Source organism: Pseudorca crassidens, chromosome 5 (genome assembly GCF_039906515.1).
Source record: "Pseudorca crassidens isolate mPseCra1 chromosome 5, mPseCra1.hap1, whole genome shotgun sequence".
NCBI classification, from domain to species: domain Eukaryota; kingdom Metazoa; phylum Chordata; class Mammalia; order Artiodactyla; family Delphinidae; genus Pseudorca; species Pseudorca crassidens.
This window is the reverse complement of record NC_090300.1, coordinates 138,215,881-138,240,819: the sequence shown is the minus strand read 5'-3', so window position 1 is coordinate 138,240,819 and position 24,939 is coordinate 138,215,881. Positions and strand designations below refer to the sequence as shown.

Here is a 24,939-nt window from a genome sequence, read left to right as displayed (position 1 = left end):
TTGGGTTCTCAGTTTCAATGTCACACTTGCTCAAACACTAGTTCTATTTTTAGGTATGGTTCTCAGATAATCACTCTGCCTTACCCAGAAGGAAGTGTTTAAACACCAGAACCTCACGCGTCCGCACAAACCAAGAGGTCAGCGCTGTACTCAGGTGAGATGGGGCGGACGTGAGATAGAGGTATGCAGGAGCAGTCACGGCCCAGGCACTGGGCACGTAGTGTACGCTGCTGGAGCTGTAAGGCTCGGGGTTTATATATACATACAGCGCGAGGAACTGCGCTTGATCACCTTTTAGCGTGGTAGGAAGAAAGGGTAAACACGCTAATGATGCTAGTGATGAATGTGAAATGGAACAAATGCCACCGTACTTATCTAAATGGAAATTTTAAGCTAAGGGCACTATATCTATTCTACAATAAGGGTCACTTAGTAACTCTAGAATTTCATTTCCAGGTGCTGTCTGAGCCCACTAGTCCCAACCCCCAGCCCTGTGGGTTCAGCCCTGACCACTCGCCTCTAAGGACTACAACTCCCAGTCTGAGGGAGATCCCTACGCATGCGGCCTGACGACCTAGCCTACATTTCCCAGCAGGCCGAGCGGCTACGCTGACGCACGCGTGCGCTCTTGGTCGCTTTTGCCAACTCTGGTTTGACCTACAGCCGCCAGGAGAAGATGGCCGCGCCGGTAGTGTCTGGGCTCTCCCTGCAGGTGAGAGAACGGAGGTCCTGAAAGCCAGCGGGAGAAGCCCTCCTGGGGTGACTCGTACCAGACCCCTAAGTTCCACGGTTCCAGGCCACAGCTGGGGAGCGTGGCCGCCGTTCAAGGTCGCGGGGCCAGGCGAGCGGGGGGCGACGCCAGGCGGCCTGGGCAGCCCCGCTTTCCCCCCGGGATGCACGCGGGCCGGTGGGCTTGGGGCTGCGCGTGTCCTACCTTGGCCTCCTCTGAGCACAGCCTCGAGAAGCAGTTGGTTTGAAGGGCACAGGTGAAGGGGGATCGCTCTTTGTTGTGGTGGTCACACCTGGCCGGGGTCACCAGTAATGCTAAGGAATATTTGTAAAAGCACATTTCACGTTTTAATAAAAAAGTGAGACTGAAAAGTTAAAATGACTCGTCCTTGGCTGCTCAGCCAATAAGGGGTAGAGCTGAGATTCGAATCCACAGAGCTGGAAAGAAAATTCGTGCTCTTTATATTACACGATGCTTTACATATCATGACAGCGTACAGCTTCCGTAAGTTTTCCATAAGTGTTATAAAGTCTTTTAACCCTCACAACCGGTATAGTACATTTAGAGCTGGAATTATCTGAAGGTGACCTGTGCCTTTGCAGGTGCCTTTTAAACTCTGGATTCCAACTCTTGATAGACAAGATACCATCTCAACAATATCAAGGTAGTATTTTGCTAGACAAGGTACTAGGGCCTGTTCTCACATCAGACGGCTGGAGTACCCAAAGAATTCGTCTGTATTTTCAGATAGCGTTTGGATTCTAAGAAGGTCCATCTCTTGCAGATCATGCCTGGAATCCTCCCACTTTTTATTAAAATCATGCTCGAGGGTGGTAATATAAATGCCGAAAATCTTGTTAAAAATTTTTGGAAGACACATTTCACCAAACTTAGTGTTTTCTCTCTCGTAGTGGTGTGCTTGCCTCAGCCTATTCCTAGTAACCCAGGAAGTTAGAAGTAGAAAAGCAATTTCCCAAGCAACCTGGAATGATTTCCAGTGGGGAAATTTACTCCTAGGTAATAAAGAGCAGCTCACCCTCATGTAATCTATGTGATGATACAAGGACACATGAGAAGCGAATCATCTAGAAGTCATGTTTACTGTTTATTATTGCAGGTTTAAATGCAGGAACCCTTTAAGTAGTCTCATTTGGATCTCCTTTCTCTTTGTTTTAAAGGTGCGATGCTTCAGTACATCTGTGGTCAGGCCGTTTGCCAAGCTTGTGAGGGTATGTCTTTTGTGATTGTAAAGCAGATGAGTGTGTGTGAATCAGACAGCAGTACACTTAGGAGCATGGATTTTGTATAGTTACCCCTAAACCTTTCCGCATGATCTGTGGTTCCCCAAATATGATGGGGGTGGAGGGGCTAGGGGACGGAATAATGTTGAATGCCTGCCGTGGGACAGGCCCGTGCATAACCTTTAAGTAGGAGAATTTCTTAAAACCTGATAACAGTGATGGGAGGTAGCGGGTCTTCCCATTCTACAAAAAAGGAAACAGACTTTGGGAAAACTTGCCCAAGGTTATTCAACTTAGTCTTAAAGCTGGACTGAAACTAAATCTTGCTCATCCAAAGCCGCAGCTTTTCCACTACAATCACACAGTACCACTAAGCATATGTAGTCATACACTGATGGTAGTGTGGTTTTAAAAGCCAGTGGTTCATTGTAAAAAATAATTCAAGCCTCAGGCACTTAGTAAATTGCTAAAGGGCTCCATTAAACTGAACATTTATGGAGCTCTGTAAGGGATATTTGCAGTATTACTCTGAAATGTATAAAAGTATGCTTGTGTATGTTTCATAAACACCTGTTTGCCTGGTTCTAGCATGTTCAAAACTGCCTTCTATCAGTGTTTAAAACCTCCCAAACTTGGAATTAAGTAGTTATTGAATTCAAAGGAATCCTAAGCTCATCTCATAATTAACATAGTTGAATTATAGATAGTTAGAGCAGAAGGGGACTTCAGACACCATGTTTCCTAAACCCCTCGTTTTAAGGTGAGAAATTGGAAGGTCACAGATAGAGTGACCTGGCCAAGGAAACATCCCTCATTTTGAGACTTGTCATTCAGGATAGCTCTTTGATGACATATTTAAACTGTTTTGTGCTATAAAAGATGTATTTTTAAAATTATAAATATTTCTTTCTGCTATTGATACCGTAGTATTGTCTTAACTGATTTTCCTTTTCGCTTCCTCCCCTCCTCCACCCTTGTTTTTAAAGCCACCTGTTCAGGTATACGGTATCGAAGGTCGCTATGCCACTGCTCTTTATTCTGCTGCATCTAAACAGAATAAACTGGAACAAGTAGAAAAGGAATTGTTGAGAGTAGCAGTAAGTAGCCTTTCCTGTTCATTACTTATTAAGTTCTCGTTGTATATATTTTGCTTAGATATTTGACTCTGCATCCCTAATGAGGTATATCCTAAGAGAAAGAGTTGCAAGAAAAAGGAAAAGCATATTTTCTGTAATGATGTTGATAGTAATAATACTGGGTATTATCGTTCTGAACCTATTGTATAATAGGTACAAACTGACGCAGGTAAGGATATTAATATTAGGAACCAAGATTTGGGGCTCAGAGAAGAAATAGAAAATCTAAATTTAAGATGGTAATTTAAGAAACATTGTCATTTCAAAAGAGAATTAAAAAGTCACCTTGATAATCTTTGCTTGTATTTCCAGGTATTTCCAAAACAGTCTTTAGAATATATTATGATTTTGTTTAACTGGGAATTTATTTTCCTTATGAAGCCTTTTGTGAGGAGAAAATGAGCGGAGCACGCTGGGCAGCAAAATTAGTGAAGGTGCAAGAGTTTCATGACAATAATAGAGAACTGGCAAAGACCACAAGGCTACAGGGGAAAGTTTATTTTTACGTGTTTTTTAAACATGAAAAGAAGAGTAAATGAACTGAATTAACAAAAGCCTACAGTGTAACTTAAATAGAAGAATCGCCACTGCAGTTTCCCCTGAGTTTTCTAGTTAACACATTTTGTTTCTTCCCCTGCTCCTTTTACAGTAAGTCCCCTACATAAAAACGAGTTCCGTTCCAAGAGCACGTTCATAGGTCCAACAGAGTTAGCCTAGGTACCCAACTAACACAATTGGCTGTATAGCACTGCACTGTAGTAGGTTTATAATACTTTTCACACAAATATATAAAAACTAACAAACAAAAAACAGAACATTTTTAACCTTACAGTACCTTGAAAAGTACAGTAGTACAGTGCAACAGCTGGCATCCAGGGGCTGGCATCGAGTGAACAGGCAAGAAGAGCTACTGACTGGAGGAGGGAGAGGAGGTGGGAGATGGTAGAGCAGAAGGGTCGTCAGCAGCAGGAGACGGAGGGCTGCAATTTCACTCACATCCCGGGCTTGAAATAAAGATACTGTACTCTATACAGTACAGTACTTTCTAGTTCCCACCTCTGGCAGTAAGTTCTGCATTAAAGAAGGGGGATGTACAACTAGTATATAATCTCTCCAGAGAAAGTTGTGTTCTTTTTTTTGATTTTATGTTTTAAGAATTTCTTATAATTTTTAAACAACTTCTAAAGATTTTTTTTTTTAATCTTACTGTTTGTTAGAGGGGATAAAAACCTTCACAGACTAGTTGTATAGAACAATAAGTTTTGTTCGTTTTTTCATTTTGAGCTTTTGTGGGAACTTTTGTCCTAACAGACAGTAATTTTAGCTCTGTTTTCCTCCCTTCGTCCATCTATCTCTGCAGATAACGCTTTTGATCTCAGTTGGTACTGTCAACTGTTCTGACCCTCACAGAATCATACTTACTGTTGGAGACACTCGGGGGACGGGTAGCAGGAGCAGACAGGGTCACATACAGGCTTTCGGGAGGTGACGGTGACTGCCCGCCGCTCGTCCCACGCACCCACTTTAGACCTGAGCACCGGTGCTCGCCAAGGGGCCAGTGGCTGGCTTGTGGACGTTAGAATGGGGTTTAATTAAAACTTGAAGTCGGTTAAGACGTGGAGACATAGAGAGGACACCATTACCTTAAGACTCTTTATAAAAGAAAATCAGCCATTTCTTGGCACTGAGAGGAAAATATGCTGCCCAGGTGTCACTAACTGTCCATGGGTGATGCAGCAAAAACAGATAAGAAACATGAAAAACTGTATGGTTCCAACTCCAGAATGCTTGTAGTTTGTATAAGCTAGCAGTTTTTATGGAAAAATATTGTTTCTTTGGGGTCGCTCAAGTTGAAGTTTTAGCATTAGATGGCAGTGTAGGCAGGTAGCTAGGATCAGAGACAGAAATTGTCCAGGAGCCCAGGAGAGGGTGCTGACAGAGGGGTTGAGGGGCTAATAGAGGTTCATGACTGAAAGATGCCCAAATGGAAACAGCCGTTGGTTTGCTGGAGCTCTGGCCTGACACTCAGGGGAGCAGAAGCTGCACGTGATCACTGACCAGACGTTGGTGACGTAACATAGCGGAGACAAAGTTGTGTCTCTCATGGTAGTTGCACTCCCGTTTTTTGGCCGTTTTTCCTTCCAGACTGGCTGAGGCTGCTCTGGAAGCCCCAGAGCTCCTGCACAGCGCTGGGTTGGTTCTCCTGAGCTCTCTGAGGGGCAGGACAGAATCCGGGTCAGCCTGAGAGGGAAAGGCCAGGAGGCCGCCTGCAGTCAGCACATCTTGTCAGGTCTACACTTGAGTGTGGGCATCATTAGCGCCCTCTTAGCATGGGAAAAACTAGAGCATTACCCATAGTAGGTACATTAAAATAGGTGGTGAATTGAATCTTTTGGCTGCTTAGGTTTTCTTTAATCTCTCTTGAAAGGCAAAAATAAATTTAAGAAACTTCATTAAAGTGGTTTTAAGTATTTTCAAGAAATACTGTATCCTGTGTAAAATCATCTTAAAAGCAAAGAAAATTTTGTGATTGTAAGCTTCCCTTCATGTGCTTTGAGAGTGCTAATTTTATTTATGAAATGTATGATTCATCAGAACATATGTGTACGGCAGCTAGGATCATTTATGGCCTAAAGAGTTTAAGAAGTTATTTTTTTGGTACTTTTAGCAAATCTTGAAGGAACCCAAAATGGCTGCTTCTGTCATGAATCCCTATGTAAAGCGTTCCATTAAAATGAAAAGCCTAAATGACATGACAGCAAAAGAGAAGTTTTCTCCCCTCACGTCCAACCTGATCAGTAAGTATTAGATGTTTTTTATTGAAGTCTCTGAAAATTCTGCTACTGAAACTGTCCTGCATGGGCCAGGAGCCCCAGCACCGCCTGCCTTTCGGCAGTGAGGAATCTTGGTCTCCCCCAGCCTGCTGAGTCACAATCTACATCTTAACTGGCTCCCCAAGTGAATTGTTTGGGCGTTAAAGTTTGAGGAGCATTGTCTAAAGGATATTAAGATGCAAGAATGTCTGATTGCACAGTTTCAACCCATGGACGAGACCAGTGGGACTCATACCAAGAAAATGGTTTGTAACCAGTGGCTGTGCCCCTGTCCTTGAAGACATTTGCATTCTTTAGTACATTTGAGTTGCTTTTCAAATCCCATGATCACTCAGAATTCAAAGAAAGCGTGTAGTGAATATAGACAGCGTGTTAATTTCAGGATTTATGGCCAACACTGGTATCTGTGGCATAAACCTGAAAATCAGATTGAAAGCCGTATCAAGAAATCTACTGCAAATCCATGTAAGACACACACACCCTTACAATTTTAAATCCTTGTTTGTTCAGTCTTTTTTTTTTTTTGAACATTGCATATTCTTTTTAAATAAGTTGTGTCTTCTCCATTCACATTCTTAAATGACATTGAATTTTAAGGCCACAAATCTAAGTTTGCGTTTGAGGTGAATATAATGTTTCATGAATGACCTGATTTAAGTGAAATACCTTTACTTTCCCAGGTTTGCTTGCTGAAAATGGTCGCTTGAACAATACCGCTGGGGTCATTTCTGCCTTTTCCACCATGATGAGTGTCCACCGGGGAGAAGTGTCTTGCACAGTTACCACCGCATCTGTAGGTGACGGGCTGTTGCTGCTGCATTTGCCTTGACATCCCCTGTGTCACATTTTGCAGAACAAAAAGAAAAAGGCTAAAATCAAGAAATCGGGACAGGCGGCTTGGCACTTGGGCGGTTTGCTTCATTTATACCAGCTCTGTGCACCTCTGCTTTGCAAGGGCCAGCGTGTCTTCTTGGTGCTTCCCTAACCAGTGATTATTCATAAAGAGTGTAGATTGAGTTAAAAATCTGTCGGGAAATACTGGTTTACGTTCCTTTAAGGTTTAAGTTATTTTGTAAATATCACACTATGTAGTTTACTGAAATGCGTGTCTAATCTTTTGCGGTGGTGAGTGGGAAGGGGTAAGGCGGAAGGGCCCTTTGGTCTTACTGACTCGCTGAAGTGGACTGAATTTTGAAACCTACACTATTCTGGGTGCTTTATTTTAATATCAAAGGTCTGTGTGAAGCAGAAGTGTTACTATCTTCATTTTACTGGTGAGGAAACTGAAGCCCAGGGGAATAAGTTGCTTGCTCGAGGTCACAGAATGTGGAACTAGGATTTGAACACAGGCCTCTCTCTCAGAAGTCCGTGTTCCTTAATCTGCACTACCTCCCCAGAATTAATTTTGTTGTTGTTGTCTTAAGTATGTATTCTCTTCCCACTGTAGTTCAGTCAAGGTAGGGAAACAGTCTGTGGGGCTTAATTATCAGTAGAGCATGGTAGATTTACTTGGGGTACGCAGCACCTGACCTCACCTAGATTAACATTTCTAGTGTTGAAAAGATACTCTAACTCTCCAAAAGAGCATAATGTGAAGGAGACATTTTGGCACATAGTACCTATTCGTACATTTGTAGTTCAGTAGTTGGTGCCCCCAAAGCACATTCCTGGCTGAGAGTCAGCATAGCTCAAATGTTCTCCAGAGCCCACCGTGACTGCACTGGTTCTCCTTGACCATAGAGCTCAGACCAGGCTTCCCTGGCCAGATGGTCACGCCATCCCCATGGCCAAGCACTGGTGCAGGTCATTCTTCAGTGATTACAAGGACATGATTTTGTAAGTTTCTTAGAACCAACTGATGCTAATGTTTTTGACATTGAGTCTCCCGGGTAAATAATTTCCACCCTTAAATATATATATATATATATATTTTTTAATATATATATTAAATATATATATATATATATATACCTTGATTAATGACTAGGGGCACAGACTTTAGAAATAGACTGATTTCAAATATTGGCACTAGTCCTCACTTGCTGATGGGACCTTAGGTGAGTTCTTTTTTCTTTTAATTAATTTTTATTGGAGTATAGTTGATTTACAATGTTGTGTTAGTTTCAGGTGTACAGCAAAGTGAATCGGTTATACATATATCCACTCTTTTTTAGATTCTATTCCCATATAGGGCATGACAGAGTATTGAGTAGAGTTCCCTATGCTATACACTAGTTTCTTACTAGTTATCTATTTTTTATAGGTATATATATATATATATATATGTGTGTGTGTATATGTTTATCCCAGTCTCCCAATTTATCCCTCCTGCCCAGGTGAGTTCTTCTTAACCACTGTGAGCCTCAGTTCTCCCGCACGTAAAATGGGAACAATAACTCCTGACCTCCCGGAGTTGTCCAGGTTAAGGAGATGGTGGTCTAAAACGCCTGGCACACACGGGTGCTTAGCACGCAGCATGTGTCTGAATAGAAGGTGGGGCGTATACTTCTGAGTTCTCTAACCTCAGAGCCTCAGCGAATGATTGATGGAGCACTGATAGACTTCCCCACCACCACCCCCCAAAAGACACTGTCGGATCTTTGCAGAGCTTAAAGGCTTCTTTGCTAGCTTTTGGACTCTTGGGTGTGTGGGTTGGGAGGTAGGATTTGTGACAGGTGAAATGCCGCTCCTTCAGCAACATTTGCCGTTCTCACCCAATCAGGGGTAAAAGTTGGGGCAAAAAGGAGAGAACACTGTCTGGATGGTCAGGGCACTTGTTCTGTAGGAACAAGATTACAGAGCTGTACTGACTTCAGGAGCCAGCCGCCTGCCCGGGCTCTCTGTGAGCTGCAGAGAGTGGAGCGGCATGCCAGAGCTCCTGGTACCCGCAGATTCCAGGTCAAACTGCAGCTTTTCATCCAAGGGAATAATAGACTCAGGCTGCACCCGGGGGAGCTGCGCGGAGGAGAGGCCTGTCCTCAGGCATTATAAACTTCAGGTTTTTCCCCTAATCGTTACTTCTAAGTTGTACTGCTAGTACCATGGAGCAGAGATGGGCAGTAAGTGAACCTAACCTCCCAGTGTGAGCTGCCCATGTGTTCTTGTGAGGCAGGGCCTTTGCACACCCCGACACCAGCATTGATGAGTGACCATTGCGGCACAACTCCAGGATGGGTCCTCAGATATCTAAGAGAGGAATTCACAAGGCCTGTCTTGGTGATACGTTGCCAGAGGGATGTTTTTTCTCTCCTTCAACTATAGTAACTTTCTGTTTTGCTTTATCTAAATTTAAAGGATGGTTTTGTCCTTTTTTAGCCTTTAGATGAAGCCACTCTTACCGAATTAAAAACAGTCCTGAAGAGCTTCCTAAGTAAAGGCCAAGTATTGAAATTGGAAGTTAAGGTAGGTTTTTAATTACGTACGGTACGTTTCCTCAGGTTGTTTGACACCTAAAATGGCTATAGAAAGTGCAAAATTAGATTTGATTATGTAAAAACTTGCCTATAGTAGAACCTTCATATTTATATTCAATATAAATGATTATTGAGTCCATTCACAATTTGACTTGTCATTTTCTAGATATAATTGTTACCGCTTACAGTTATGTAGCACGTAGACTTTTCAGAGCACTTTTTCATCTTTCTTTTTGATTAATGAAATGTCAATGTGTTTTCACATTTCCAACCTATTTTCTTTCCTAGGTTGATCCATCGATCATGGGTGGAATGATTGTCCGTATTGGAGAGAAATATGCTGATATGTCTGCAAAAACCAAGATTCAGAAGCTGAGCAAAGCGATGCGGGAGATTCTCTAAAAGAAGTGTTGATTTCCTAAAAGTGAAAGTTCTTAAACTTGGAGCAACAATAAAATGCTTCCTGAACAGAATATACTATGTTTGCTGTCTTTTAAAGTGGAAATATAGGGAGCCTTATTTTTATATCTTTCACAATCCCCTTAGTTTAAAGGTTAAAAGGCCCTTTGGAACTTAGTTTGTGTCGATTATTAGGAATTTATGGAAGCTTGTATCCCTTAGGAAAAAGTTAACCTTTATACCAGGGACTGTTAAGTACTTCATGTATCTTACCTCATTTCCTTTGTCTTCAAGGCCTGAGCCTGCACGTGGAGTTAAGGTAAAGCAAACCGGTTGTCATCTCCAAGTTTCAAGTGCTGGGGCCCATCTCTAGTCAGACACTGAAAGTGGTCCCTGAGCCCACGCTGGTCAGACACTGGCAGCTGCTCCTCCTCTGCTGCTTCACGCTTCTTGCAGCTTCTGCAGCATGTGGGCCAGCCCCTACTGCTGTGCCCCTGGGGTCCCATGTCAGCCAGGTGACTGGGCTGCACAGAGTCCTTCAAATAGGCCCAGGTTGTGCTCACCTGCTGAACTCTTTAACAAGTACTTCCAGCGTGTGCATTCGGACTTGTTTGAGCCCAAAGTGATTTGGCCTACAGTCCCACCCTCCACATTATCCTACTTTTAAAGGGAGTAATGTTTTCTGTAAAAGCTTTCAGAGAGATTATTTCCGAAAAGATGCCTCTAGTCTAGAATCTAGAAAATCTAAAAGCAGTTACTCTGCTAACAAGCATTCATTCCCTCACCCCACTGAGCACAGAGGTCCCCATCAGAGCTGTGCACTTCGCAAGGGAAGGCAGCGGAATGGCAGCTTTCTCAGCCAGCCGGGTGCACAGCCCCCGAGAATGTCCTCTGAACCAAGGAATGGCCAGGAGTGTCTGCACAGAATGGAATCACAGGATTTTCTCCCCTCTTGGGAGCAGGTATTCCAATGGAAGGTACACTGATGGTTAGAAGTCACTGCTCTTTGGGGCCTCCCTGGTGGCGCAGGGGTTAAGGATCCACCTGCCAGTGCAGGGGACACGGGTTTGTGCCCCGGTCTGGGAAGATCCCACATGCCGCGGAGCAACTAAGCCCGTGCGCCACAACTACTGAGCCTGCATGCCACAACTACTGAAGCCCGTGCACCTAGAGCCCGTGCTCTGCAACAAGAGAAGCCACTGCTCACCACGACTAGAGAAAGCCCACATGCAGCAATGAAGACGCAACGCAGCCAAAAATGTAAATAAATAAATAAATGCAAGTCCCTGATGTGTGGCAGAACTTCTGCCCATTGGTCCTGCCAATTAAGGCCTTTCCAGCCAGGCTGAGGGAGCCAAACTTGAAATAAATCTTTTTGCTTCTCTGATAATTACAATTATCCTGAAACTGCCCGAAGAGATATCTCAAACACAACCTGGTGTACATGCAGCCACCACACTTGAGGTCATAAAATACATCCTGACAGGACTATAACATCTGCACCCACAGTGAATGTATTACTTCACTGGGGTAGTAACCCTTTCCCAGACTGTAGAGTGACCTAGTCGGGAGTAATAACCACTCTACAAAACTCGTTCAACAGGAAGTTTCATAAGGGGATATGACATGCTGTCCGCGGTGAGTCCTGTGATGTTCACTGCTTTGCTCTCTGCAACAGTAGACGAGGTGACTGAGAACGCATCTTGGGGCATTTGGGGGGTGTATGTGCAAGGCTCTGCTGTTCCAACCCATGAAGCGTCCCACCTTCAAGGCTCGGTTTCCACCCCTGTAAATGGAAGAAGCAGTAATGCCCACTCCCTGAGTGGCTGCGAGAGTGAAGCAAGATTATGATGAGCTTAGTACCAGGTCTCACAGATGTAAAGGTGTCAGCAAATGGTGCTGGTTACTAAGGTCCAAAGGCCTCTGACATCTCTGGGCCATCTGACCCCGGGGGTTAAACACTGCACCTGACAGGTAGTAGTCACTCAAGCAAGGTCATCTGGCAAGTCATTCTGCCTGCCAGACTCTCCTGTCTTCAAGAGTCATTCAGAACTCCTGGTTCCTACTAGATCATTAGGATGACTCGCTCCATCGGTCCTCCAGGGAAGTCTCTCCCCAGTAAAATGCCCTTAATCCTGACATAACACCCCTAAGTGAAGGATGCTCTGCAGTTTTCAAGGCCATTTCATGTATATCTTACTAAGCTTTGTAACAGCCTTGTGGTCCAGGTGGGACAGACATCACCCCACTCTACAAATGAGGAAAGAGATGGAGGGGCCTTAGAGATTTGCTCAGGACCACGGGCTTGGATGGCTAGTGGGACAGGTCCCAGAGCCCAGGTCCTTCACTACTCCTGCCCCCACCTCTGCCCCATTTTGTGCTTGTTCCAGCTTGTCACTGGCCACACCCTGGCACATGGTCCCTCATCACTGGAGCCAACAAGCCAAGCTAATCTTAGGTGAGTCCCTGTGTCCCTTCCCACTTTGTCCCTAAGATGCTCCCGATTCACCCCTTAACCCGGGTCAACTCTCCCCTACACTTTCCCTCCTGTGGGCCTTGTTAGAGAAGATAGAGTGGTCCAGACAACAGCCATCGCAGGCGCCCATTCCTTGGTCACCCTCCAAGTGTTTGGACAGCAAACTGATTCTCTTCCCAGAACTACCTCTGGGTGGGCAGGGGCAGGACGACGGCAGCTAGGAAGTCCTGCAGGGCAATGAGGGACCCAGGGCCACATCCTAGGGCTCAGATCAATGTGCCCTCCATCTGCCATGACATTTCCCTCCTGGCTGTCACGTTGCTGAAAATCTGGCCTCCTCCTGGCAAACCAGCTCCACAATCACCTAACATGTCCACTGACAGAGACACCACTTTGGGTTCCGCGGTTCTTTCCCAGGAGCCGGGAGTACTCAGACTGGTGTGTGGCCCCAGTATCCAGTCACCTAACTTTCACCTGGACATCTGGCCACCCAGCCGGGGACTACATTTACCAGCCTCCCTTGAGATATGTGACCACGGAGCTAAGTTCCAGCAGATGAGAGGAGAGGAAATGATGTGTGTGCCTTCCCGACTGACCTCATGAGAACCAGGCACACAATTCCCTTTCCCTCTGGCTAGATGCGGACGAGACAGCGGGAGCTGGAGCAGCTGCACTTCAAGGTAAAAGCTAAGTGATTTCAAGGCCCTGCCAGGCCTGACCTCGGACCTCTGGGCTGTTAACATGAAGGAGAATAAACCTGTCACTGAAGCCACGGGATGATGGGTCTCTAAGTCTCAGTAGCTGCGTCTGTAACCCAGCCAACACTCTGGTTCGCCAAGACTCACCTGCCTTCCTCCTGGCTTGCTTCCTGATGGCAGCAGGGCTCACACTGCACCAGACAGGGCATCACACACTGCATACCCCTGTCAAACCACAAGTTTCCAAGATACGTGACGGCTGATAGACAAAATATCTTTGGGGGTAATACTGCCCATATCCTTCAGAATCAAACTCAACAACCTCCCTGTAAATTAAGCGCATAGAAATGGGGGGAAATGGTGACATGCTTCAAACACTGCCTTACATGGTCATCAGAGATTAACCCAGAGATCTGTGGACAATGATATTCTTCACGGCACTTTTTTACCACGGTGAAAATTTTAAAGCAGCCTCAACATGTAACCATTCATGATTCTTTTTAAAAATTAGGGTAAACTGGAATACATTCAGGCAATGGGATACTATGAAGTTCTTAAAAATCAAGTTGTTGAAGAATGGAGATAGATGATAGATAGATAGATGATAGATAGATATAGATAGATGATAGATATAGATATAGATCTGATTGAAAAGAAAGCAATCAAAATATAAGTGAGATGATTTATGTAAATTGTGTAATTGAACAGGGCCTTGCATAAGGGAATTGTTCAAGTTTATTGGTTATAAACAGTACAAGAGCATCTAAAATGCAATGCACACACACACACGCACAGAAAAATAACAGGAAGAGTGTGCATCAAAATGCTAACTTTTTTTTTGTGTGGAAGAATACCCCATTAAGTGATTTTATTTCCTTTGTATTTTTCTGTGTTTGCTGAATGATCTGCATTAACAAATATTACTTCTGTAATTAGAAGGAAAGCAATAGATATTCTAGAACAAAATATTGCCTTGATTATGCTGGTTACTAAATGTAGTGAAATAGGCAATTATTCAACATGTTTCATACCAGTGATTCACTCCACCCACCAAGGGGGACCTTGTCAATCTCACAGAAAACTAGGTGTAGTTCGGAAAAAGTACTTTATTTTCTTTGTTTTTCAATGACGTTTAATTTATTTTTAGAACTTCAAATAACAACCAAGAAAATGGCCTAAGATTTTTTATGTTTGTCAAAAATGGGGCCTACTGGTTTAAAAAAGGCAAAGATTTGTTGCTTCAGAATCAGTCTTTTTAATGTGCTATAATAATTCAACTAGTGTCCAAGCCAACCAGCAAATTTAAGGGATTTGATCATATTTAGATAAATCAGTGATGAAATAAGGAGGAATTACCTTAAAACCAGAACTGAAGAAAATGCTAGAGCTTTCCCATGGAAATTTAGGTTACAATAAAATTCTATGTTGGTTTGCTAATTCAACCCAGAGTTAAGTCAAAGTTCTGAACATGTGGAGTTTTTTGTGTTGGAAACTTCTTTGGGGAAAGCCTGAGGAATCTCTCTGAATGTCTCTGTAAGACAATATTCACTTTTGCTTTCCCCTCATATCCCCTGGCATGTCTCATGATACACAACATAGAACTTCTGAAATTCTCAGAAGTACTTGGTACAGGAAATCCATTTCTACTTTGTGCTAACATTTGTCTGAAAAAGACATGGGGGGTGTTGAAAGGGTGGTTGGTTTGGTTTGGTTTTTTATGTTTCTTTTTGCATAAATTTCCTTCCACAACTATAGCCTTGTCTGTGGGAAAAGGAAACACACAGAAAGAGATGCCATTTGCACAGCTGTCAGTCTGCTCAGAAAGGAGGTGGGGCAGAAAGAACCCAAATCAATCCACTGTAACAGGGTTGGTTTTTCTCCTTTTATTCATGAACTATGTGAATTTAAACCATACAGGTCAAAATGACCAAAGAGTTGTTTGGAAGAGATTCTTCTTTATAGATTCAAGATACACAGGAATAGCCATCTGTATTGATGTTGCTACTGGTTTAAAGAAGGAAAAAAAAAAAAACTCAGTTATCATAATCTTGACCAGTAAAATTTAACATTTCTTACATAAATAAGGTGCCAAAGGAATGCTCAGACAGCAAAAGTAACCTCAGCTTCTTTCAAACAAAAAAGAAACCTAATGTTTTGGCCCTGTTTCATCAAACCTTAGACAAATATGTAATTCTACAATTTATAATAGTGTCTAGTAATTTTTGGAACTCCATTGACATTACACATCAAACAATATAGTCTCCCTTTGATGGGAAATTAAACAGTACCATTATTTGGCAACAGAAGTATATTACAGTCAACAGGACGTCCATCAGGGGTGGCTTAGTCCCACCCCCGGGCAGGGCTGTAAGGGGAGCAATATGCCACCAGCACTGTGACCCATTTGTCACTGGAAACACAAAGGACTCATGTCAGGATTGATACATTCTTTTCTAAACAGATGAAGGCTAAGTGGAATGGCTTGAAGCAGTCACTACTGGGCAGGACCCCACATCCTCTGGCTTTTCTTGACCCCAGACTTTTGCAACAACCAGGGCCCAAAGGGCGGTTGACCGGCTGACTCATTCCCACTCACAGCCCTCTTGCCACACCAGCCACGAGGGCTTGGTGCCCAGGAAGAAGGTCAGGACTTACACTGGGTGAGTGGACCGGAGCTTGTCCACTTCTGCTGGCTGGCTTTAGATGGCCTTCCCTGGCCACCTTGAACAAAGAGATCTCTAAACAGCTCCATGTTTGGAAATGAAGTCAGTTACATCCACATGGACAGTTCCTCAAGGAGATTTGCAGATTACTCATATGACAAGAGACTCCAGGAAGCTTCCAGAAATCACAGCTCCCCACACCCCAGAAGTCCAGGAGGTCACTTGGACTCCAGCATTTGCCGATTTCAGGCATGTCGAAAAAGGACTTTGATTGTTGGTTGACATTATTAGGAAGCACACAACTTGTTGAAAACCGAAGGCACGCACTCCCCATTTGTCTTTTCAAGCCACGGCCCTCAACTTTCCACAAATGGTGATCCACATGCAACACCCCCAGATCACCAGGAACTGGCTATTTTCACCACTTCATCATTCCCAGCTTGTTAAGGGAGGGGTTGCACTCACGGGGTTGCCACCTCCTGAAATGACCTCTGAATGTACCTCTCAGGGGTTTAGACCTTGAGTTTCACAGGATTTTGCATTCCATCCCTCCCTAGGTGGCCTGCGGGGACATTTCTGGTAGCAAAGTATAAAAAGTCTGTGCCCCAGAAGTAGCCTGGACCTCTGACCCTTTTCTGGGACAGAGAAAAAGAGGAAGGCCTCTTGCCCAGGGGTCTCCATCATGGACACAGGCACCTAGGAGGCTGCTCTGTGCTGCCTGTTCTGTGTGCCAGAAACAGCTTAACCCACAAAGCCCCAAACTTCATCCTTCAACCCACCCAGCAGTGCCATAGGTGAAGACGGTGAGGATGCCCCAGGAAATTTCATGGAAAACGCAAACATCAAAGGGATGTGCTGAATCTATCCAGGAAGAGAACTGCAAAGGGTGAGCCAGGGTGGGTCAGGGGGTGGCCTCCCTCCCACGTCAGGAACTCTCTAGAAGGATGGTTAGGTCCACCCAAGATTCCTGACCAATATGCCAGAACCCATGGAAGCTTCTGGAGCACATCACACAGATCTGATGGGAAACAGGCTCTCAATCCTCCTGTCCTACCTGTTTAATGAAATACCTGGGTCTCATCCAAGGTCATGGCTAGAAGGTACTTATCAGTTTATCACAACACCACCCACTTTATTTAAATTCATCACATTCTATGCCCCTCAAAAATGACTTCTTTGAATTTCTAACGTATGTAACTCGGATTTTCTTTTTAATATAAGAAATTTAGTTGGGTTGAACCCAAGTAATCTGATTAAGTATTTTCTACTCCTGGGATAGGTTTTTAATTTTTTTCTATAGTTTTATGCACTTAAATTAGATTCCTAAAATACTCTCATATACATACAGAAAAATAATCTCTCAATGACAAATCACATTTTACAATAACAAGTTAAATATTTATAACTACAGAATCTGTGTTAGTTTATGCAACATTTAACCATAGCCTCTTACACGCTATATGTACATTTAGTCATGGACATTCCCATAAACATACAGCAGAGATTTCTGGACAGACCATTTAAAGAGCGTAACTTTTTCACTTTATGTAGTGGAATTCTGCATTTTTCTTAGCTGGAAACTGTATAAAACGCAGAAAATCAGAAGCTAAGAACTGATTATCATACACAGGACATTTTTGTTGCAGATTCTCATCTGTTTACATGTATTTACACATATATTGACCACCTATAGATGTGAAGGTACAAAGCTGATGTAGCAAAGGCAATAGGACATGAATTGTATGATTGATTGCCAAGTTGTCTATCTAGGCAGGGCTATGAAGGGGTAAAAGAAGTGGGTCAGGAGGATACAGACCTCAGCCTGCTGGGCTTCAGCAGACAAGATCTGAAGTTGGTTTTACAGTCCAAAGACACTTGGGCTATTGGCAATGTATGTTTTAAATGCATGTGTTAAAATAAATATCATTACCAAAGATCTTGCTAGAATATCTACTTTCCAATAGTGAATATTTAGCAGATGACATTATAAGGATGTTGATTTGTAAAATGTACACCAAAATGTTCATTCATGAAAACTAACGTTGACACAATATTACTTAAATGCTTCTAGAAAACACTTCTGAACTTTCAGTAGTCTGGACGATGGCACTACACGTAGAAACAAAGCTATAATTTGCTATTTCGTTCAGAGTGACACCATCAAATCCATGCAAGGTGAATTTGATATATCTGTTCAACTTTCTTTCAACACTTTTACTTAGCAAACTTTATAATCCCAGACAGAATCGGGAAACATAGACAGGATTATTGCTCTGTGTGTGTAGAAGTGAAATCGATTTGCAAAGACAAAGCAGAAGTGCAAAGGTTTTGGAGCATCCAGCCGAGTGCTAGAAAACACTAGCGAAAGAAAGTAACAATAACCACACGGCAGGAGGGGCAACTCCGTGGTCAGCTGCCTCCCCGGCACGTGGTCTTCTAGAACTCGAGGCTACTCACGCAGTGGGGTCGTTCCTCTCTCCCCACATCACCCTGCTCATGGATGGGATCCCATGGGGGAGAGCCCAGCTGGGAAGCTGCTGCCCTTCTGAAGCAGGAGCCCTCCGGACACCTGTGGAGCAAGGGACCAGCCTGAGCAGGGTGGCAGCGGGCTTCCCTCTCTCCAGGGAGTGGAGATGCAGGTGCAACGTCCAGCCCCAGGGGAGGAGGCACTGAGCACTACCCTACCCCCGCCAGTTCCCCATTCTTGTTACCATCACCTGGATGGTCACTTGAAAGGCAGAGGCTGGAAAAGCCTCTCTGTCCTACCAGCAAAGAGGAGACAAGCCCCCAGTGGATGACTAACGACTGAAAGGAAGGGTTTTATTTCAAATCAGTGGGTTAAATGGTAAAGGCTTGGAGGCCTCTTGGCACACATGGCCTGCCCTGGACTTGGAGCCCGGAGACCAGGCGCATCTGTCAGCTAGAGGCTTGGGTCCTGTACCCTGTGATTGGTCCAGACCATCTGTGCCTTTACAAAGTAAGAAGCCAAAGGTGAAGCCCCACTTGCTTCAAAAATCAACTGAAAATACAGTGTGACCAGGTCCAGCTTCACGGGTGTCCAACCTGTGCAGTCACATGGGACCCTGTGCTTAAGGGGGCCTGCTCTTGGTTTAATTCTCTGCTGTCATCACCTCAAAATTCTTCATAATTTTGAACAAGGGGCCTCACACTTTCATTTTGCACTCAGCCCACAAAATATGTAGCGGGTCCTGAGTGTGACTCTGGGAGGGTCAGACCAACCTGTTTTCCTGTTCAATCCCCATATCCACTCATTCCTCACACACACACACACACACACACACACACACACACACACACACACACACACACACACACACACACACACACACACACACACACACACACACACACACACACACACACACACACACACACACACACACACACACACCATGCAATGATCTGCATGGCCCCAACAGTCCCTTTACATCCGAAAGCCCAGAAGTCACAGTCTCCAAGTAGAGACTCTGCTATCCAATCAAGCAGAGGGGACCTTACTTCTAGAACCCTTCTTGGGGAGAGGGCGCCTCACCCAGTGCACCCGCCCCGCGTCAGCCTAGCAGTGGGGGGACACCTCCGACTTGCAACTAAGGCCCCTGCTGGGATGAATCTCAGGGGCCTTCATCAAAGCAGATGCAGAAAAGGCAGGAAGGCTAAGAACCCCTTATAGCCCCAACCCCAGCAGGAGAGAAAGGCAAGGTGTCACCAGGTACCCCAGGGGTGCTGGGTTCGAGTCTCACGCCGGCTTCTAACCCTCCCCCCACCCCTTCCGTCTCAGACCCAGCAAGTTCGTTCCGTGATTTACACGAGAGCAATGCCCGGGAGCTTCAGTAGGTGGAGCCAGCGCCCAGGGATCCGCCAGTGGGACCTGCAAGTTTCCAACAGGGAGATCGCCCCCTAGCGGTGATAGTGGGTATAACGGCAGCTGCTGGTTCCTCAACCAGGCACTGCAAAGACTCCACCAGCACCCACCCCTTTTCTGGCTCCTGCATCACCCTCTTTGCTCCAGGCCCCATTCTGTTTAGACAGAGAAATGGGAGGAAATAAGGGGTTTGAGTATGAGAGGAAAAATGCAAAGGAACTCAGTTTTAGGAACACCGCCGCATAGGAATGTTATTCTTTTCAACGAAAAAAGTACAAAAGCAGAGTTCCTAGCAGAAAAATATGCATTCTTTCCACTGCATAAAAAGAAACCCTGGTTACTGGATAATTCTCAGTAAATATCAGAGAAACGTTCAACTTTTTTCAAGGCTGACCACGTAAGCCCACTTCTGAACAGTTTATTTGGTGGGCTTTGAATCCTAAATATTCACTCTCTTCAGATGATTTTAACAATGTAGGCTGGTATAGAAAGTAGAACAAAATATTAAAAAATGACTCACAAAACACCCTGACATACACTAGGGGCAAATTTACCCTGAAATATGACAACCACACATAGTGATGAACACGTTATTATGTGGGTGTTTTCTGGTTCCCCGGGGCCAGATTAAAGAGGGTTCCTTTCAGTGGAGGAACTGACTGAACCTGCATGTCACTGAAATAATTATTTGGAGGTGGAGATGAATTTTTACAAGCACTGGCTGTTATTCAAATGACTTAAAGTTAGATCTACAATTAGTCTGTGAAAGCCACAACGGCAGGCCCCTCTTCACCACCTCCCAGCCCCTCGGATGGTGTTTTGGTCCAGAATGGGGACTCCCTGAATGAACAGCGCGCTATTAACAGTGTTGACTGTGTTACTGAGAGGCCACAACCCGGACATGGGACTTTCCAACTGTTGGCATCTGGGTTTTAATGCTTCCAAGATAGGGAGCTATTAGAAGTTTTCTATCTTTCATGTGGCATGAGTTTTCCATGCTTATCAGGAATAGATTTTGGTTCCTAAAGATAGCAGGTTATGTACCTTAGCTGAGCCTGGTGACCTACAAACATATCCTGGAACTGACACAATGCAGGGTGAAGAAATGGGAGTTCTAGAAGGTTCCTTTCCTCTAGCTCAAATAAACAGCTGCTTTCCAGGTGCAATAAACATCCCAACCATATTGAAACAATACTAAGTGGCCCCCATAAAACATGGCTCAGGGCACTGCCAGCTGAGTCTTGGCATCAGATCTGAGCCATTCCCTGCAGTCAGGAGAAGCCCCTGAGTGCAAAGAGAAGGCGGTATTAGTTTTACCAGATACCCCTTAGGGTGGCTCAGGCCACAGCATCTGAGGGCTTCACCGTGTCACTGGTTCACTGATTATGCTTCCACCTGGTAGGAATTAAAGTTCTAATCCTAAAATCCAAACAAGAATATCCAGCCTCATCTGTTGTCATCTCCTCACGTTCTGCACAGGAAGCTCTGAACTTTCAAAGCAAGTACATCTGGAGTAGGCAGACCCAATGCTAACCTCACACTAACTTCAAGTCTGAAATTACCCTGCCACCTCTAAAGTATGCAGGCGTCCATTTCAAAGTGCTAGTGTCCGCTGTAAGCTCATCTCCAGCCTCAAAGAGAAGGGAGAATGCAGTGAATTGAAATAAAATGAAAAACTACTTGCTGTTCCCAATGGAAATTCTTCAAATCTTTACATACACAAAACAAATATTCTTCTTGCGAATCAAAAAGGCCCAACCAATTAGGAAAAAATTATTTGGAGTAGAGATAGAGAAGTCTTTTTCTGCTCATACAAAGTACTGGCAAACTCTCAAACAGACTCCAAGGATCTCCTTTTAAATAGAACCAGAAGACTTTATTCACTCCCCTTTGTTCTCCAGTCCCATCAGATTCTAGAATGCCCCTGTTCTGTTGTGGTCAGTGGCTTTACGCTTGCACCAGCCAACTCCTGGAGAGACAGGAGTTTGGGGTACCAGGTCACCGAGACAATGCAAGTGAGCAATTTATCCATTTTCCAATGGATTTTTTTTCCAACTAAATTCAATGCCACTCAACCAGCTGAAATCAGTTACTTTCATAGACTTAGGTCATTCTTAAATTGTTCAAAAACCAAAGAAGAAAAGAATGATCCTTTTAACATGAACGTTCTTTGGGAGCATAGCTCTCTCCTCTGCCATCAGAGGTCAGGGGCACATAGGAAGCCTGGTCCCAGTTTCTCAAGCATCCGTGGAGACCCCAGCCTAGAAAGGTCTCTCTCTGTGTGTCAGGCCAGCCCTGGGTCTGAATGAAGCCCAGGGCACAGCCCTGTGAGCAGAAAGGCCCCTGGCTGGGCTTAGAGGAGGTCAGCGTAGCTCAGAGAAAAGGGAAGCTTGTGGGGGTGTCTAGAGGGCTGGGGTCGGAATGCCAGGAGGTAGTGGCCTGGAGAAACCCTGTGTTTCGAAAGCAAAGAGCTAGGGCTTCCCTGGTGGCGCAGTGGTTGAGAGTCCGCCTGCCGATGCAGGGGACGCGGGTTCGTGCCCCGGTCCAGGAAGATCCCACATGCTGTGGAGCGGCTGGGCCCGTGAGCCATGGCCGCTGAGCCTGCGCATCCGGAGCCTGTGCTCCGCAACGGGAGAGGCCACAACAGTGAGGGGCCCGCGTACCGAAAAAAAAAAAAAAAAAAAAAGCAAAGAGCTAAGAGATAGAAAGTTATTGGCAATGGACATTTCATCTCTATGAAACACAGCCCGGGCAGCCCAAAAGGTAGAAGGGAAGGACTAGAGGTCAAAGAATTTGAGACTCCACGCATCACCCACATTCCTGTATCACACATGACTCACGAGTCACACCTGGATCTGAGGGCCAGCCTATCTCATCCATAAGGAGGATCAGTCACCTCACAAATTACCCCAGTGAGTACAAGGGACAGAACTGCTACCCTGGAGGAGCATCTAAAGGATGCTCAGTATAGTCACTTGGGAAAAAAATTCACATATTGCTTCTTCATGCTACATTAATTCCGATAATGGGACTCTGCGGGTGGGGGACCTGGTGGACCTAGAAAGGTGACAAGATGTTTGTCATTGAGCACATCGCATCCTCCCTACGTGAACCGAGATGCCCGGCATTCACACGCAAAGAAAGCCGATGAAGAAAAGGGAGAACAGAAAGAAAGGGATTGGAATGGTGACCCAATATGACCCCATTTTCACAGGTAACCCTTCTTTTTCTACCATAGTAATATGTCCTTCTTCAGAAGTACACTGAACAAACTGTATTTGTTATAGAATAGGAAAGCATGATTGGTAGGTCTATTCATAGATTTAATTTAAAACAGTTTCCTAACAACATCAAAAAATATAAACTTAAAGTATTTGAACCATGTCTGCTGCTGGAAAGTGGTAAACGAATGCATGCTTGAAGTTGAACCTGGTCTCTAAGGTCTTCAGTTGAGAGTTTCTAACTAAAGGGTATATCTGCTTGCTTCAAAAAATACTTATGTCTGTTGTTCTTGATACAAAAGTCTACACTATCTTTAATAAATAAATAATAGAGTGTTTCTTAAAAGTATGAAATGTAAACTTTGTTGCCTTTTCTGACACACACATTTTAAAAATCGCTTGAACAATGACAGGGCTCTTATGGGAAAGGATGACACGACATATTCAGTTCCCAGCAAAGTGGGTAGTTCACTCTGCCACTAGGTTGATGCTATCTTCAAAAAGTGTTTCTACAACCCTAATTAAATTCTAAGGACCTGCAATCAAAGAGAACGCCATCTCACACAGGAAAGCTAGGTTCAAGGACCGAGAGAACGCGCAAAGAACATTAGATGAAAACCACGAACTGGGATGATGAGAACATTATCATGCAAACAAAATACGGCCCACGCTTTTCATTAGCGAATCAAGTTCTTATGTGGTTAAGCAGCCTATCTCCTGGCATTTAAGGAGAGAAACTCAAAGAGCACAAGCCAGACTTCGCACGTGTTCATACACTCCTGACTGCCAACACGCCATGTATTTTTCCGTTACTGAGAGGTTGCTTGTGTTACAGCAGGGTTTGGGAAGGAGTCTCAGGTCTTCTTCCCTGGAACTGAGGGGCTTCCATGCTTCTCAGGTCTCTCCCCCACCACGTAATAGATTTCCTCCACCGATTGTCACTTCTCCTTCTCACACCTTGGGGATGCCTTTGCGGGGAACGTACCAAAGACATCTGCAGAAATTTCCCATGATAATCAGGCAGGAGTAGGCTCAGATCTGGTCACCAACAACTACTCTTGTGAAACATCACAGGACCTCCAAGCCAAGAGAGCATTTTCCAACCGGCCTGGCAACCAGGACCCCATAATGTCGGAAATTAGCCTTTCAGGTGACCTGCAGTGATCTAATCCAGCAGAGTATAACTTGGTAGGTAACAACCTTCCTTAACCACCTTCCAAGCATGCTGGAAATCAGAATCAGATCACCTGATAGTAGCCAGTGATAGTTTTCATTGACGTCTAGCAATAAAAGACCTGGAGGAGACTGGAAATGCTCTAACAGCACAACTGCTGGAATCTTCCATGGACCAGCTCTTCGAAGAGCTAGACCAGTGTCTGATCAGGCGACCGTCTCCCGAGTGATCAGATGCAGGGGAGCATTTCAAATAAGGTCCCAGTGGGAGAATGAGATTCTGAAGCAATAACAAGATCATCATGATTATTTCTAAACACACCAAGGACTCAGGCATCATAGGTCAGGGGGCCTACCTGGAGGCTGGTGGAGGTAAGAAACAGGAGGATTACATGAGTTCTCCAAAAATACAGACATGGCATTTATAAATCTATTTTACAGTAACCAGACCCAAGCCTCAGGCCCAGGGATGGGTCAGACTCCCAACCGAACGTAGCTAGGGGCGATGGGATTTCAAAGACCCTGGAAGCCATGATGAGTCCTGCAGTGAAAACAAAGGAAAACACAGTTTCGCTTCACAAAATGGGAAATTGTTTAGGGGGCAGGATTGTCAAGAAGTATTCCCAGAAGCTTTGAGGGTCCTGTCTTTGCTGTCCTGTTGCCCTGTGGCTGAACACCAAACAGTGGTCCTCGAAAAGCAACACCATTTCCAGACAGCATCCGCTGCCTCAGGCTGGAACGCTGCCAAGCACACCCTGGGCCGGCTCCCTAGGGCTCATCAAACAACTGCAGGTCCAAGCGGACCACGATCTCTCCCGTGGGAACTTCATGCAGCAGGAGACACTTTGTAACTGGACCCTTGGAACCCTGGTCCTTCTTGATGTCAGCCACGCGGATCTCCGTCCGACCCAAAAAATCTGAAAGGAGAAACACACAGACCCTCCTCAGAGAGGATGCCTTCTCTTCAAGGCAGGTACTTGCCATATGGGGAATGTCCCAGCAAATTGTTATACTCTTCCTTCTTCCAAAAGGGAGTTAGGTCAGTTTCCGAGAATCCAGGGACGACAATGAC

The 24,939-nt window shown here is 44.7% G+C and overlaps 2 protein-coding genes across 2 annotated transcripts in view; one reads left to right on the top strand and one right to left on the bottom strand.

Annotated features, from left to right (window-relative positions):
* The first annotated feature begins 559 nt into the window (after window positions 1-559).
* On the top strand, window positions 560-9,827 carry ATP5PO (ATP synthase peripheral stalk subunit OSCP). The gene is made up of 7 exons (XM_067739406.1): window positions 560-712; window positions 1,909-1,959; window positions 2,958-3,068; window positions 5,776-5,905; window positions 6,622-6,734; window positions 9,257-9,343; window positions 9,643-9,827. Exons 1-7 carry the CDS (start codon window positions 677-679, stop codon window positions 9,754-9,756), a joined length of 642 nt encoding a protein of 213 aa, XP_067595507.1. The 5' UTR covers window positions 560-676; the 3' UTR covers window positions 9,757-9,827.
* Window positions 9,828-22,161: 12,334 nt separating this feature from the next.
* Window positions 22,162-24,939, bottom strand: part of ITSN1 (intersectin 1) — a 232,299-nt gene continuing 229,521 nt past the window's right edge. The window contains exon 39 of the mRNA XM_067739398.1: window positions 22,162-24,784. Coding sequence (XP_067595499.1) covers window positions 24,636-24,784 — 149 coding nt within the window. The 3' untranslated portion in view covers window positions 22,162-24,635. The remainder of the gene's footprint in view (window positions 24,785-24,939) is intronic.